This window comes from Protopterus annectens, chromosome 1.part2 (assembly GCF_019279795.1).
Source record: "Protopterus annectens isolate FY-2018-M chromosome 1.part2, PAN1.0, whole genome shotgun sequence".
NCBI lineage: Eukaryota > Metazoa > Chordata > Ceratodontiformes > Protopteridae > Protopterus > Protopterus annectens.
In genome coordinates this window covers 720,929,585-720,947,268 of record NC_056727.1, presented here as the reverse complement: position 1 = coordinate 720,947,268, position 17,684 = coordinate 720,929,585, and the positions used below count along the sequence as shown (strand labels likewise).

Sequence of the window (17,684 nt, the reverse complement as noted above, 5' to 3'; positions counted from 1 at the left end):
TTTGACACCAGTCATTGGTCTCAGTGAGGCCTTTTGTAGGACGTCTGCAACAATTGGGGAGTTAATAATGGCTCCCAGCTTGCAGTCATCTGCGAACTTGGTCAGCCAGAATCCCTTTGTGTTGGCCTGGACTTCTGAGTAGATGCCGAACAGGAGGGGACCCCAGGACCAATCCCTGTGGGACTCCACTTTTGACTGATTGGCAGTCTGACTTGGAGTTAACTACTTTCACACCGTGTGTTCTATCAGTGAGCCAATTTGCAACCCACCTAGTGATATAGGGTTGATGCCTAGTTGGTGAGTTTATCAATAATTCCCGAGTAAGGAATGGTATCAAAGGTCTTGGCCAGATAGAGGTAGGCTGTATTCACTGCCTTACCTTCATCCACAGTCCTGGTGACGGACTCAAAGAAGTCAACCAGGTTGAGCAGGCATGATCTCCCTTTCACAAAGCCAAACTGCGTGGGGTCCAGAGTTTGGAGATTTCCTTTATCTTTGTTAATCAGGTCCATGATGATGCACTCCATAAGCTTTACATATCAGACTCATCAGGCTAATGTGGAAATAATTCCCAGGCTCTGTAGTCGCTCCCCCTTTATGGAGAGGGATGAATGTAGCAGTGTGCCATTCGGTAGGGACAAAGCTTGAGGTGCAGTTGTGGAAGGAAAATACTTAAACAAAAAATGCAGGATATGACTAGAAAAAACAAGAGCACCTAGAGCTTGAACCAGAGCCTGGTACTGGGAGATGGATATGAAAAAGAACATGACCAGCAACACTGAAATTAGAAAATTAATGTGAGACCATAAAATATCAATAATATTTGTGAAATAAGGCTTTGCAAAAAAAATGGATGTGAAAGACCAAACTTTGACAATGCTAAACTTGTGGGTGGAGTGTAAATGCCATACCCTACTTTGTGTCATTATTGTTTAGGAGGACACTATAAAGAAAAAAAAAGTAAGAATGTCTGTCCTCCTTACTGTCTGTATAAACCATTTCATGATACAAACTGTATGTTAAATAGTAAAGCTGTTCTATATAGTGCATAATCAGGGTTATCTTACATGAAAGGGAAGTATTTTTGGTAACTGCTGCATGTGTTAAAGATATTAAAGTAAACCAGTACTTTTTAGTTGAAATAAATATAGACTTTACAGTATAACAAGAGAAGAAAGGCTGGATAGAAGTAAGTTTAAGTTAATATGCTGTGATCTTCGGCTGCTGGAGTTGGGAGTGGTGTGTAAAAGTGTACTGATTATATGTAAAATTAACATTTTACATGGGTGGATCTATAGATTAATGCCCTTGGCTTAAGCTGTAGACATTTTTTTGTAAGCAAGCAAGCTTGAAAAATAAGACAAAAATGATGAAAGCCACAACAAATGCTGTTTCTTGCATTTGAAAAAACATTAGCATAATTTTCCATGGGCATATGTTTTTAGTGGGAGTCAAGAAGTCCACAGCTGAAGGCAGTTGTACATTCTGGTCTGTGTGAAATTAAAAAAAAAAGATCCCTTCATACATCTGCTGAGTTGAGTTGTTAGCGGATTTTTTTCTCTTATTACTCACTATTTTTACACTGAGGCGAGCTGTGTGCAAGATGTAGAAACTTAGAGAGTTCTGAGCATTCTTTGCAGAGGGAAATTCTAAATTTAAACATACAATGGGAAGCACTTCAGTGGAAAATAAAATTAGAAATTAATGGGAAGTGAATAAAAAGTGGCAGCCTGCTTAACAGCTTTAATAATTTAAAACATTTAATAGTGCAGTGTACAATTTAGTTTTATTTAAAGATAGACAGTGCACTTTTTCTTACAGCTAAAAGTTAATCTTTTCTGAAAGCATACAATCTGTTTTTGTTTTTATATTTGGGAGGGAATATACCTAAGAAAAGGACAGACAACAATCAATGTAAGTGGGAACACAGGCCATAACATGTACTTTAGCACAGGCAGCTTTAATTTTAGGTTAGATAATGCTGTGGGGTTATAGTTCATTTTTTGAAGGAGTTCATAGTTTTTGTATTTGTTCTAAGTTAACAGGGAGTGAGGGTATTCTGAAAATGCATTTAATTTTTTTGTTTGAGGGTTTTCATTAAAACAAAGTCTTGAAAAAATGTGACAAAGGTTGAAATCAAGATACAAAAAAAGAATTGTATAAAAGATCAGCCTGCTAAATAGTGCATGTAAGACAGAAGTTTGGAAATACTCAATCAAAACACTGTCATGTATAATGTGTGGGAACAATAGTTTTTTAATCAAAAAGGCTATGCTATTCATATCATCTTGTAACTTAAATGGCCTTACATGTATAGAGAAAATGGAAAGAGTACCAAATTATATTTTAACAAAAATGCAGCATAGAAACAGCAATACTGGATTTGACAAAGGCAGGATTTCAGGGTGGATATTCAGTAGAATATCACGAACAAAGGCACAGAGGAGTAAAAATATTGACTGCTGAAGGGGGTTCCAATAATGATAGAAGAGAAAGAGACAATAATTATAGATTTGTGCTAATAAAGTCGTGGTGGTGCAGCGGTAGCATTGTCACCTCACAGCAAGACTTTCTCCCATTCGATTCTCGGCTGGAGCGCCTTCTGTGTGGAGTCTGCATGACCTCCCCGAGGTTGAGAGGCCTTCGAAAGACATGCGTGAATGGGCGTGCCTTCACTGGCACCTCGGCACCGTAAAAATCTACTGCCAATCATTAGTGGACCAGAGTTCCGCTGTGGTGACCCCTAACCAGGAAAAGCCGAAAGAAGAACAAGAGGCAAGGGAGGATTACGCTGCCATGTATTTAAATCCCACCAAAAACTGCTATCATGGAGGTTAAGAAAATTTGGGTAGAAATAGGTGGAGACTCTAACCTGATTTGCAATAGCGAGGATGTATCAGGAGGAACTAGAAGGGAAAATATAACAGAGGGTAGATTTTGGAAGAAATTTATGAAAATATCCGGTACGAAAGCCATGGATTTAGAAGTGGGAACTAAGTGTGTGTATTATTCCTCAAGGTACAATAACTAGACTAGAAAGAAATATTTCACTGGATCAAGTGCATTTAATTGAAAGCTTCGACACATATTCAATAACTAATTCAGATTATACACAGAAGAAACTAAGATAAAAATTCAGGATAATTAAGCAAAAGTGAGACACTGGCACTTGCACTTTCCCACTTACCTGTTAGAAAGACAGAAATATAAGGAATGTAAAGTGGAAATGGAAATGTTATTAGAAAAGACAAATTTCTTTAGAAGAGATAGCTAGAGTGTGGAATAAAAATTGGGTAGAAGAAAAAAAAGAAAGACATAGTTAAGAAATACTAGCAATTACTTAGAAGTGTTAAAGGTTAAAGTATTGCAGAAGAAAAATCCCACAGAAAAAGTAGAGGTGAAACTGCTAAAGAAAAAATGGGAGTATTTGAATAATGTGCATGAGAGTTTTCAATGGTTGGTGTTAACCAACCCCCCCCCCCCAGATAACAACCCCAGGGGCACAAGAACTTAGCACAACACAGAGAACAGAAAGTAGAAATGGTCGTCACCAAATATAGGAAGCCTATAACATGAAAAATAACCCATGATAAATACTGATAATCATTTTATCCATAAGAAGTTATCATGGATGAATGTAAACATTGTAAATAGTTTGCTATTGTTTTATTGTATTTGTTACATGTACATTTGCATATGTTTATAATGAAAACGAAATAAAAATGTTTTTGAGAAAAAAAAAACTATAATCTTGCACAGGTATTAGAAATATTTTCGAAATTTTACGAAAATTTGTATAATGCAGAGAAATGTCAAAATCAAGAAAGAGCAGAAATGGAAATATTTATGGAAACTTAACTCCAAGGTTAGTGGTAGGCGAGGCATAACTAACAGTTAAGACAGGAGGAGATGGTATAAAAATGGTGATGTATAAACAATTTGAAGGAAAGTCTCCAGGAAAAGATGACATTCTGTGGAAGTTTGAAAGTTAGGAGGGACAATGTACCCAACACTTTACTCATAGGTGACTCTTTAGTCAGGCACACTGATGTCCCACTCACCAAGATGAGCAAGGAGAAAATTATAGTCAGCTGCCTGCCGGGTGCTAGGATCCGCCACATAACGCATGCACTCAAGTCACTCCACAACAAGTACAAATACGACTCTGTCATTGTCCATGTTGGAGTGAATGACTTGAAACGTACTTCCCTGGACTACATGAAAAGAGACATGGAAGAGCTCTCAAATCATGTGGCCCATGCAGGTATGACCCTAGCCCTAAGTAGCATCCTGCCTTCGCCCAGAATGATACCACAGTGTGTGTGTGTGTGTGTGTGCCTTTCGGCTTTTCCCGGTTAGGAGTCGCCACAGTGGAACTCCGGTCCGCTAATGATTGGCAGTTGATTTTTACGTACCGGCTTGCCAGGCCTGACGCACAACCTTCAACGAAGATACGCCCATTCACGCATGTCTCCACGCAGAAGACACTCTAGCTGAGAATCGAACCGGACAGCGTCTTAATGTGAGACAACAACGCTACAGTATAAGGACAAAATGATTGGCTTTAACAACTGGCTATGCTTCTGGGGTCATTCAAAGGGGATCCAGTATCGGTCTGCCTGGGACGACATGATCGACAAACCATGATGCTTTGCCACAGATGGTCTGCACCTGTCACCCCTGAGATTCAGGTTACTGGCTAAAGCTCTTGCCACCCCTACAGTGCCTTTGTTAGACAAGGTTCAAAGGACAAAACCACCACCATAACAGATACAAGCATGCAAAATCTGCAGGTAATGCTACTCAATGCTAAAAGTCTAAACCTCAAAATGCAATCTCGAGGCGCTTCTAAAAATGGAGAACATCGATATCTGTGCAGTAACTGAGACCTGGTACAGGACTCCAGAGAGCACCCCTGCAATACCAGGCTACAACTTTTCGGCCACCAAACCAAGACCAAAACACTAAAGGTGGAGGAGTATCCATATTCACCAAGGATATTCACACCTCCAGGGTAGCTGCCCAACACAATGCATCTGAAATTCTCCAGGTGCAACTAACACTAGGGTAAGACTGCAATCCAAATTGTAGCTTGCTACAGATCCCCCACCATGCCACAAGATTCTCACTACACCTTTCTAAACATACTGGAAAATATTAAGATGTAACCAAACACCCTAATACTGGGTGATTTCAACTACTCTGCCATTAACTGGGAAAACTACTCGGGTACCAACACCTTTTCCCAACGGTTCTTTAAATTCATAAATTCCCATGCCCTGGATCAACTAATCCATTGTCCCACCAGGGGCTACAACATCCTAGACCTGGTCATTACCAACATGGGAGACAGATGCTCCACATCAGTAGTCACCCCCTCATTGGTCAGGTCTGACCATAAGCAAATCACCCTTGACATCCACATCCCACCCCTACCCCCAGTAAGGAAACCTCCATAAAAAAGTTCTCCAAAGCCAACTTCATGCTACTTAAGTCAGAAGTGACAAACTTCATGGCACCCATGCAGACGGGAGCTAAAAGTTCGACTGCTGAATGCTACACTAAGGCACTGTATGAGCACATCCACTCGTGCATGAATCGTGCCATCCCAAATAGAACCATGACGCTCTCCTCCAAAAAAAGGAAGCCAATCTGGTGGTCCCCCCTGCCATAAACAAACTATACAACAGAAGAAAGAAACTGTTGCAGAAAAGAGGAAAATCCCAGGATGCAAAAAACTCTCAACAGCCTCAGTAAGATGCTGAAATCCCTCATAAAATCCTTCAAAGCTAGTTACGAAAATAAAATTGCCAAAAATTCCAAAGACAACCACAAGGCATTCTATAGTTATGTCAATAATCTAAATGGCAATGCTCAAATCTGCTCTGAACTATAACAGAATGGCATTAAATATACTGATCCCAAGGATATTGCTAATATCCTGGCAGATCGATTTAGTGCCAACTTCAACCCCTCTCACTCCCTAAAGGGCCCATCTCAATGCCAAAAGACTGCCAAATTCCAGTAATCAAGGCCACACAGGTAAAAACTGCACTCTCCAAAGCTAAGAATACAGCATCCATGGGACCAGATGACATCCGGGCTGTGTACCACATGAACAACAAAATGAACTGGCACCTCACCTAAGTGTCATGTTTAATCATATCCTCACCTCAGGCTTCGTGCCCAATGAATGGCGCACAGCTACATTTATCCCACTAAACAAGAATGGATCCATCTTGGATCCCGGGAACTACCATCCCATCAGTCTGACGAGCCTGATCTGCAAGGGCATGGAAAGCATTATCATGGAACTTATAAACAAAGACATTGGCAAACTTCAAACACTGGACCCCACCCAGTTTGGGTTTGTGAAGTGCCGATCTGGTCTCCTGAACCTGACTGACTTCTTCAAATCAGCCTCCAGAGCTGTGGATGAGGGTAAGGTGGTACACAGCCTATCTGGACTTCGCCAAGGCCTTCGACATCATCCCCCACTCTGGAATCATAGATAAGCTTACTAAGCTGGGCATAAATCCCTATGTCACTCGATGGGTTACCAACTGGCTTACTGACAGAACCCACACTGTAAAAGTAGCCGACTCCAAATCCAGCTCCAGATGAGTGACAAGTGGAATACCTCAGGTTTCAGTCCTGGGACCGCTCTTGTTTGGCGTCTACTTCTCTGAAGTACAGGCCAACACTAAGGGGACTCTGGCTAACAAAGTTTGCAGATGACTGCAAAGTGGGAGCCATTATTGAATCCCCAAATTATGTGGATATTCTACAAAAGGGCCTTACAGAAACAGATGCTTGGTGCCAGAGCCATGGGCTCAAGCTTAATGGCAAGAAATGCATAGTTATCCCCTTTGGGAAAAACATGCACCCATGAATTACCACATACGTGGCAGTACACTAAACACTGAAAGTGTGATGAGAGACTTAGGGACATAGGTGGACAGTGGTCTCACCTTCGATAACCACATTACCACAACAGTCAGGAAATCCTTCTACGTGGCACACCTCATCACTAAGTGCTTTTCATCCGGAAAAAAGGAGGTCACTGTCCCACTGTACTCATCCCTCATTAGAACCATTATAGGGTACAACGCCCCATTTGGTATGTACCTCACAAAACATCTGCAACAGCTGGAAATGCCTCAGAAATACCTCACTAAAAGAATTACAGGCCTAAAGCAGATGCCCTATGCTGACCATCTAAAAAAACTCCAGCTATACTCTGTGGCATATCGTTTAACTCAGAGGAGATCTCTGCTTAGCATACAAGGCCATGTCAAATCCTGAGCTGTTGGACAAGCTCCACTTAAAGAAATCCCAATCCCTCAGAGCCACACACTCCAGGGATCTAAACCTTGTCATCACAATGAACAAAACATGCTGGAGGGATAGCTCCCTGACCCACAGACTCACCATACTCTGGAATAGACTGCCCATACATGTCAAGCAGACCGCCTCCTTGGCCCTCTTCAAAAGGAACCTTGACGACTGGATGGGATATAGGAAATTCACCCCAGGGATCACGTCAGTCACCCTGCTAGACAGGGGTCCAGGGAAGTCAAAATTGTGGGAAGAAATATCCGGAGAAATGTTTGGCTAGACTTGTATAGGCCCTAGGGCCGACAGCCTAGTACCAACCTATGAACCTATAAGAAAGTGAAAAAGATTTGGTTTAACAGTATTTTAAATGGAGGGGAAGTACCAATATCTTGGAAGAAAGCTGTGGTGGCTGTACTACCCAATGATGCTAAAGACCCAGCTTCATATAGACCCGTTCTGATTTTAAACCATGATTATAAAGTGTTTATGTCTATAGTATCTAAAAGATTGGCAAAGGTGTTACCAAAATTGATAGATATGAATCAATATTGTTTTGTGGAGGGGAGGCAAACATTTGACAACATTAATAATCTATAGGGAAGCAGAATGTGAGTAAATGCCACTGCTGTCGGTGGGTCATGATGCACAAAGCATTCGACAGGGTAAGCTGTGACTTTATGAGAAGGGCAATGGACGCATTTGCATTCTCTGATACAATAAGGTTAATTAGAAAGATATTAAAGAATGAAAGTGTGATGGTTCCTCTGTGATAAATTGTGTTTGAACACAGCAACCAGGCTGGGGAGTCCTCTTTCTCATTTATTTGCTTCATATTTAGAGGCATTGGCAAACAGAATAAGGGACTCAAAATTCAAGGATATAATTGGAATGGTAATCATGAAAAGTTGGATTTATTTGCAGATGGTATTTTGTACCTGAAAATTCTAGAAAAGGATATCTCAGTATTGTGGAAAAAATTGTGACAGTTTCAAATATTTGGGACATAAAATTAATGAAGATAAAACAGAAGCCGTAAATTATGTACCCACGTTGGAATTGGTTCAGCAATACCCATATTTATGTGGACAAGAAATTAAGCTAAAATTTTAGGAATATGGATTAAAAGGCTTCGGTTATGCCAGCTAAGGATATGTGGGAAGAGACTAAACAAAAGATAATACAAAAACTGAGAAACTGGAGACGCTTGTTTTTGGGTATGGATAAGATACAAGCAGTAAAATTGTTTCAGTCCATTTAGTTTTAATAGGGCAAGGGTTAAGTGGGATAAGTTGATCCTTCTAATAGAGCAAGGTGGTTTAGGATTACCTGATTTAAAGGGATATTTTATGGCTCATATACACAACATGAGCAGAAGGTTATAATTCAAAGTGGAAAGGGATTATAATGGGGGAGTTTAAGAAATAGATTGTGGAATTCTGGATGCACAGGGGGGAAAGGCAGCATTTGCATTCCCTGACAGGACAACAGAATTAACAAAGAGCCATAATACTGAATATAAATGTATAAATTAGGAGAAAGAACTCCAAGAACTAAGCCAAGAATAGAATGGAGAAAGATTTTGCCAATGGGGGTGGCTGCAAGTAGGGGTACAGAAAATAAGGCAAGAGCAGGCTGGAATTTACTGGAGAAAACTGACAAAGGAACCAATGTGTTGGAAACAAATAACTACAGAGGGAAACAGAGTGAGATGAGGCTAAGACGATAACTGGACTGCAGGCTAGTGAGGGCCTTCCCTACCAGCAATTGACAGTATAGGCAAAGAGAAAGGGATAGGGGAACTTTAATTGAAAGACCTGCACTGGTAGAGTTTTCAGTTGAATCTATAACAGAAACTACTGTTAAAACAGAATAATTAGTAGGGAAAATAAAATATTTCATAGTAACTATAAGAATCTGTGGAGGTTAGAAAAGATTGGGAAGAGAGACTGAAAAAGCAATTTATAAGAGAACAATGGGAGGACATGTGTATGGCTCCAAAGTATGGAACATAGGCCAGCAGGTTTAAGATTTTTACTTGGAAGTGTTGGCATAGTTATTTTTTATATCCCAAAACAGACTTCAAATAATTTTACATCAGATAGAATGATTGAGGTGTGGTGGGAAAAAGTAGCAATTGGGGAAAATGTTTTGGGAGTGTAATATGTTGGCAGACTTTAAAAATTCCCTACAGAGTACGCTGTTAGAAATAATAGGTGTGGAAATGGCTGTAAGTAAGGAAATGATTCTTCTGATTTGGGGCACAGGATCTAAATTGCTGAGACATAGTAAGACCTTGTTAAGTTTAATTCTGTTGGCTGCCAAAAAAGCAATTACTAGAAAATGGAAATCTGTCTAAACCAACTGGATTTTAAGTACTGAATATTGTAAGAGATAAATGAACTGAATAGGGATCTTTAGAAAAGGGAAGGATGAAATTACCTAGAAATAAATGGAGATTAAGGGAACAATACATGAAGAACTATGTTCAGGAAGAGGAGTGAGGATTAAGGGACGGTAGGAAATGAGCAATTTATGTAATGCTGGACTGAATTGTTATAAAAAATGACTTGTGTGATGTACAATGTACGTATATATAGAAAAAATGTCAATATGTTTTTTTTATTGATGTATGTTTGCCTATGCCTTAAGTGATAACTTAGTAAAGGTGTTTAAAAATATCATGATCCAGAGGGAAGCAAAATTTAAGAAAACACCATTCTTTTTAGTGGTTCTTGATGCAGAGAAATCTCTCAAAAGTCAGCTGGGATTTTATGAGTAGGGGAAAGGCAGCATTTGCATTCCCTGACAGGACAACAGAATTAACAAAGAGGATATATAAGGGGCTGAAAACAATAATTAAGGTGCGAGTTTCCTCTCTGACAACCTGTGTTTGATCACAGGAACTAGACAGGAATGTCCTCTGGCCTGCTTTTAAAGGAGGCAAACTGATCTATTTGAGTTGCTCCTCACAACTGGATCAATTCCTAAAAGATGCCTGCCACTATATTTTGTTCTGCTGGAACATATGTAGCTTGGTGGGTTAAAAATTCTTCACAGTGACCTCCCAAGCCACCACAGCCAAGCTGTACAAAGGGTAAGAACCAGTTCCCAGTTTGTCTGCATAACACATCACTGTAGTGTTGTCTGTAATCACCTGCAGAGGTCTTAAGAACCACAGACTATGAACAGATTTTATAGCATGGGTCAAGCTACCACCTCTGTCATTTGTGTGCTTTGGCCTGTTTTGTTCCAAAGACCTTGTACTTTTATCCCCATTAAAGCTGACCCACAGTCAAAATCTGAAACATTTATCATCACAGATTTAATATAGGGTTGAAGAAAGAACAGGAGACCTGGGTTCAAAGCTATCCGTTGTCTCCACCACACAGTTCTCTCTTCAAAAAACCCAAAATTGGAATCTGAAATTCCTGAGGATGAGAACATTGGGTCCAAATAGTTTAACGTTTCTCATGTATAACCTGGCAAGATGAATCATGAGAATCACAGATGCCACAAACCCTAGAATCCAGAGATAGTCTCTGGCTGACATCAGAGACTGATTTGAGATGTTCAGGGAGATTTCCAGATACAAATGCACTTTCCCCTAGGCTAGTGATGCCTTCTGCAGGGAAGAATCTGAGAATTACTGATGGTTGACCTAAAAGTCCAGCTTGAGGAGATTTATAACCCATGAAAGGGATTCCTGACACCTGGAAAAAGACTGCAAAAAATAAGTCAGTCACCTAAATAAGGAAATATGTGAATGCCCTGCAGTCTACAATGAGCTATCACTGGAGATAGATACTTTGCAAACACCTTTGGAGATATAAACATCCCAATGGGTAATTCAGAAAAATTGATGTGACCCAGACACAGAAAATCTAAGAAAATCTCTGAACTCTGTAGCAAGAGTGATGTGATAAGCATCTTAAGTCTAGAGTTGCCATGAAACATAGAAGAGAACTTACAGGTAAGACACTCTAAGATCAATATCTTGAACTTTGGTACATTCAAAAACAAGAAAAAAATACGTCAAGTACTGGTCTCCAAAGGAGGACTCTTTGGCACCAGAAATATTCTGGAATAGAATCCTTCTCTCCTTTGGTTTTGAGGCACTGATTCTATGACACTCAAGGAAAGCATATGATTTAGGACCGGAGGAAAAATTCCATCATGTTCAGAGGATGAAAGTGGAATACCCAAAAAGGAGGTATGTCGATCCTGTGCCATTTGTAACCCTCTTGGACTACTTTGACAACAGATTATTTTAGACAAATGGGTTCTGAAAGAGGAAGATAAGAACCAGTTTCTGGGAAGTATTTGAAAGGGAAGAGGTGGGGGGGGGGGCAGAAAGAATGCTAGTATAATCATTCTGAGGTAGAGGTCTGTCCCTTTTTCTGAAAGGACCCCTGTTTTTTGTTCGACCCACTCCTACCATTTCTTTTTAGATCCCTGTTTGCTGGAATATTGCTGGGATTGTTTGTTTTGCTTTTTGGGGAAAAGGGGGTTTTGGAAGACTAAAGAAAGACTGAAAAATCTTATTTACTCCCTGGATCAATGTGACTCTTATCAAACTTAGTGCCTGTGTAGCAGAAGAACCAAACAAAACCTCCTTCTCCAAGAGGAAATTCAAAATCTCAGTTTACTTCTACCTACATACCCATGCAAAACATCTCATCACAGTAGCCCTGGATGCAGTGTTAGCACAATCATACACTCTCTTTACAGAATTCCAAGATGCTTGAGAAACAGTATCAATAACATTCATAAAGGATCTACTTTCTAAGGATAATGTGTAAGACATGTTCCTCAAACTGTCCACACAAGTTAACAAATACTTCAACATAATATGACATATGGTAGATAATGATTCAGAAGGTTGGAAATGAAGAAAAACATTCTCTTTCCAAACCTGTCAAAGGCTTTACCACCCTTGTCTGGATGCAGATGATCAACAGTGACCAAAACCTTATTAGCAGCATTCAAAGAAATAGAAATATCTGCTGGGTCAGACCAGAGGTAAGAAAATAGATTTTATCGAGTTCTTAGTCTAATAAGCATCTGTCTGTCTTTTAGAGACTGTCCATAGACTATCTATCAAGGATCATTCTTGCCAGAATCAAAAACTCTCCAAGGCTGGCATAATAGGAGGAATAGGTGTAATATGTAGCATAGCATATCCACTTGTAACAAATTACAGTATTGCGTTAAGGAGGCAGGGACATCTATTCTTTCTCACTATTGGAGAAACTGAGGAAACAGTTCTCAGAATCAGTCAGGTACTTTAGGAAAAGACAAAAGATGCCCTGACCCTGTCATTATCAGGATCTTTTCGTAACACAGCCTTGGGGTTTGTGGAATTAAGAGTTATCTTTAAATTTTCCTGCCGAACCATAGGATTCAAAACTTGCAATAAACCCTCAACTAAGATAAGTAATTCATCTTTGTTAACAGACCCACTTGTCCTTAGATGAAATTAATCTTAGTTCTAGGGACATTCTAGAAGGAGACAGACTAAATGGTGGCTCTTCAACCTGGGAAACAGGTCTCTTAACCCCAGCCATTGCAAGAACCACCTCCGGGAGAAATATCTGTATCCAAAGAAGATGGCTCTCCCATGCCCAGTAAGAACACTGACACAGCCACAAATAATATGGCTAACCCTCATTTCATGATGGAAGAAGGAATACCAGAGAGTCCTGGAGGAAAGCACCGAGTGGCCTGAGGAACACGCTATAGCCCAATGCAGAGCCTCCCACCAAAGGCAGAGGTGTGGATTGAGCCTAAGATGCATGCAAGGCCTCTTTAATGCGTTTCTTTTTAGGTATAGCAGGAGGTGACACAGCAGGACCAGTAAGGATATCCATGTTCCTTTCGAAGAAGTAGCTTGTTTGTTGGTAATAGCTGCTGGATGGTCAGTCGTAAGGCAAGTTGTCACACTAGTGTTCACAACCAGTAAATACACACACTTCCCTAAACAGTCCCCCAAATATCACAAACGTAAATGCACATGTAGCATGCTTTAGTCCCCCAAAACTCAGAAGTGCCTTTAAACAGAAACAATGATGCCAGTTACCACGAAGAATGCACAAGCATCAAAATACACTTACAATCCCTTTAAAAATATAACTCCTTCATTTTATTCATATATAGTAGAAAGGAAGAAGATTTTTCTCACAAATCTGCCCCAGACCTACTCAATTAGCACCAGCTACTAAACATAACTTGTTTGATAAAACATCTCTGCAAAATGTCAATACAGTAAACTGACAGTATTAAAGACTCATTCCCAATTCCTGCCAAAAAAAAAAAAATAGAACTTCTGTGTAGAATGATTCCCCAAAGGGGACTTAACTGCTAGAAATTGAAGATGGGAATAGACTGTTAATCCTGTGAAGCCCAGAAGTGCTCTTTTTGAGGGCAGGAAGAAGTACTGAAGAAAATGGTGCCCAGGATGCAATTTTCTCTGTAGACCTCCAGACAAAGCAGCCTTAGTGCATGTGAGGAGAGGAGCTAGAAACTTTTGAAGAGTGGTCGGCCATTATATTCTGGGAACAATATAACCCAAATAGCTGTAGGCTACTGCAGCATTGAGAATGGTGATCAAATAAGTCTTATGAAATGCCATTTTCTCTTTTGAGATACTTTGTATGCATCCAGTGCTACAGGTTCTAAAAAGTGGAAGGGAATTTTCTTGTACTGAGATGTTAAAGATGAGCACCCAATGGTTAAGGGATGTTCAGAAATAAAACACTACCCATTGCAAATACTCTGAAGAAAGCATTTTGCTGTCTAATGGCATGCAAAACTTTAAAAGCATTCTCAAATTCTCAATCCTAGAAATATCCAAGACTGATTTCTTGATTCATTAACTAATCTCAAACCTCCACCTCTCTGCCAAGAGCACAAAAACATTGTGTGTTTAATGTGATGCTCATTTTCACAAAACATAAATCATCAGTAAGTGACATGGCACAGTACAGTTACATACTTTAAGCGTCCCTGAATATAGCAACTTTAACTGAATTACAACGATTTTACATTAACAAATGGGACAAGTCCTGTCCCTGGAAAGCTAGAATACCACAAAAAAAAAAAAAAAAAAAACGCAGGCTTCACTTTAGGAGAACTATGCCTCAACCAGTTCCCTGGGATAAGATACCAGTGAAAAAACTCCACCCTCCCCATCAAGCCATTAAAGGGACCCTCTTGCCAGTCCAATGAGCATCTATTTTACCATATTGTATGAAAGCAAAGTCAGTTCAGGATTCACATTATTCAAAACTGCCAGCAATATAAAGGAAAGGCCAAGTAAACAAAGTAACTTTTAACAATGGCAAGGATTGGGATACTGTAAAAGTGTAAAACCACAGCTAGGTACAAAAGGGCTAAATTCAAGTGTAGCAGACATTTTATGTCATGAAGTGTGTCACCATGGGTGCATATACACTCCTGAGAAAGGGGAACTTCCAAAACAAGTTGCCAAATTATAACTAAATGAAAAGAATAAACCCAGCTATAAGACCCACCAAGAAGGGTCCTTAATGTCACATTTGCATATTTTCTCTGTAGCCTGTGTTACTGTGGTACACACTCTTTCCAATTAATTATCAATCACCTGCCAATGTCATTGATATTTTTCAACTAAATGCAAATTTCATGAACTATGAAACATAACCTTTCTCTAATAAAGATTAACTTTAGTGGATGATGTACCTTCATGTTCCACTGATGTTTCTCTATTGGAAGAATCCAACTGCTGATTATGGCTCATTTCTATAGCTGGCTCCTCTTTGTGCTCTATAGATGAACAAACGGTTTCAGCAGCACCTGCAGAATGTTCACTACCACCAATGGTAGTGCTTTCATTATTAACAGTTTTAAGGTGTCTATGGTCAAAGACTTGGCCAGGTACAGGTTGAGTAATTTGTTCAATAATTTCATGCTCGGGAACCTCTGCAAATGTGTTTTTGGCGGTTTCTGCAGGCCCATTAACAAGCTCTGTATCTACACTGTTTATTCTATCTAGCCGATCAATGCACTGAACATTCTCCTCATTCATACTGTCTGTGGGCTCCTCTTCAGCCGTTTCAGATAAACCATTAAGTCCAGCAGGCCTGGCAACAGATTTTGGTTCAGAATGCTTACCTGTACTAGCGACAAGTTCAAAACATTCCAGTGCAGTACTTCTAAATATCTCATGCTCTCCATTTTTAATGGGCTCAGCATTTACATTTTCAACTGGCCTGGAGTTCAGTGTGGCAGACTCTTCATAAAAATCATCTGGAGCCTGAGCATCATGGTACTCAAGGGTTGATTGCTCCGACCTTACGGAAGTACTGCTAATCTCTTTACTAATGTCAGCTTCAGCGGCAATGTACTTTTCATTACTTGATGTTCTCTCAGGTACTTCAGTCTCAAAACGTTTGTGAAGATCAAAGGAAATCACTTTTTCTAGCCTGGCAGCCCAAGGACTGGTTGATAAACTTCTTGGCAAAAGATTTGATTCTTTGTCAGCAGTCTGAAAGAAAAATAAATCATATCACTGAGCTTTCGAATACATATAAGAATCTGCAGAGATGACAAAATACATGGGTACCTACCATAATACCAGAACTTCACAAGTACTTCAATGACTTTCCCGAGAATTGCTCACTGCCAGTTTGCCCTCTCTACTACAGCAATACTGTTAGGGTATCATACAGCTAGCTACAGCATGAAGGATCCAAAGAAAAATATAGATTGCTGTTTCTGGTTATACTGAATATAGGTTCACTGTCAATATACAGCTGGAAGTTGATGTAAGACTGGATATCTTGTGTATCCAGTCTACCATCTGAAAGGGCACCACAGCAAAGTCTCTGATATGGGATCCAGGTGACAAAACAGAAATGGTTTGGGAATGGGGTGACAGTCTTCTAAAGACAGTGAGGTATGTCATCACAATCAGTTGACAGATGCACACAATCAGACACCAGTATAAGGATACAGTAGCCTTCATAATCACAGCCTAAGCCGAACAGCAGGGTTATGATGGAAAAATAAGGAGAGAGGGCATTCAAGCTGCAGCTGACGTACTTCCTAGACAAAGCAGGACAAAATGAGTAGGTTATAATGGGGACCTGAAATGTTCTTGTTAGGGTAGACAGAATAGGATATGAGAATTGCCTGGATCTTATGGATGGTATGGGGGCAACAGGAATAATGAACAGGCCATTCTATACTTCTCTCTGGCAATGGCTTAATGGAGGGCACACAAGATTTGCCAACAGTCACAAGATCAAATATAAGTTGTCTGCATGCATCTCAGGTAGGCTTTCTACCAGTAATGAAAGGGCACTGGAGTAAAAGTCAGAGATCACAAAATCATCCCCAGTGAAGCAGTCAGCCTCAGCATAAATCATTGGGGGCCACAATCAATGGCAAGCAGTCATCAGCGAGGGACTTTAAGTAAACAGACTAGGGCTGGTGTCCTGGAAGTTGACAGGAGCAAAAGCACAAGAGTTCAAGGAAATACTAGGGTTTTAACATCCTAGAAAAAGGAGGAAATTATTGGAAATAAAGAAAAATGACAGAATGTCAAAAAAGTATAAGGACAATAAAACAGACATGCAGCCAAGCTAGGTATGGAAATAAGGTACATAAGGAGTGCCTGGTGGGGAAATGTAGAAGTCCAGGACGTTATAAAAAAAGGAATGCAGGAAGAACTAGGAGATAGAAAAGATGGATGAAGTGAAGAAAGAAAACTGGTTGGCTAATGAAGTGCCTAAGAGAGCAGTCACAGTGGGAAAGACCAGGGCATCACACAAACAATAACAGCTTCTGAAAAATGAAAAAAACCCGGCAGATGGCAGAAAGAAGCTCTAGCAGGCTACAAGGCAACAAAAGTAATATTAAAGATAGTTGTAAGACACTATCTCAAGCAGACTTCAGAGATTTTTTCCCTCAGGTGGATATTGATTGCTGGAGGTGTGACGGGAAAGACAGAGAGAGAAGGGGAACTGGGAACATGCTTTTGTGAGTGTAACAAGTTGGCTGACTTTAAAAATTCCCTACAGAGTACTTTGTCAGAAATGTTGGGGGAGCAAATGGCTGTAACTAAGGAAAATATTCTTTTGAGCTGGGACATAAGATCTGAATTGCATAGACATAGTAAAGCCTTACTAAGTTGTATGTCATTGGCTGCCAAAAAAGCAATTAGAAAATGGAAATCAAAATCTAAAAAAAAAATGTAACCGAAGAACTGAGCATCACAACAGACAGAGAGAGAGAGGTGGGAAACTTCAGAAAAAGAAAGCAAATTACATAGAAGTAAATGGAACCTGCGGGAATAATACATGCAGAAT

At 39.9% G+C, this 17,684-nt stretch overlaps 1 protein-coding gene across 1 annotated transcript in view; it reads right to left on the bottom strand.

Annotated features, from left to right (window-relative positions):
* The window catches only part of AHCTF1 (AT-hook containing transcription factor 1), a 2,707,103-nt gene that overhangs the window by 546,068 nt on the left and 2,143,351 nt on the right, over positions 1 to 17,684 (bottom strand). The window contains exon 30 of the mRNA XM_044058692.1: positions 15,055 to 15,859. Within this exon, the coding sequence (XP_043914627.1) occupies positions 15,055 to 15,859 (805 nt within the window). The remainder of the gene's footprint in view (positions 1 to 15,054; positions 15,860 to 17,684) is intronic.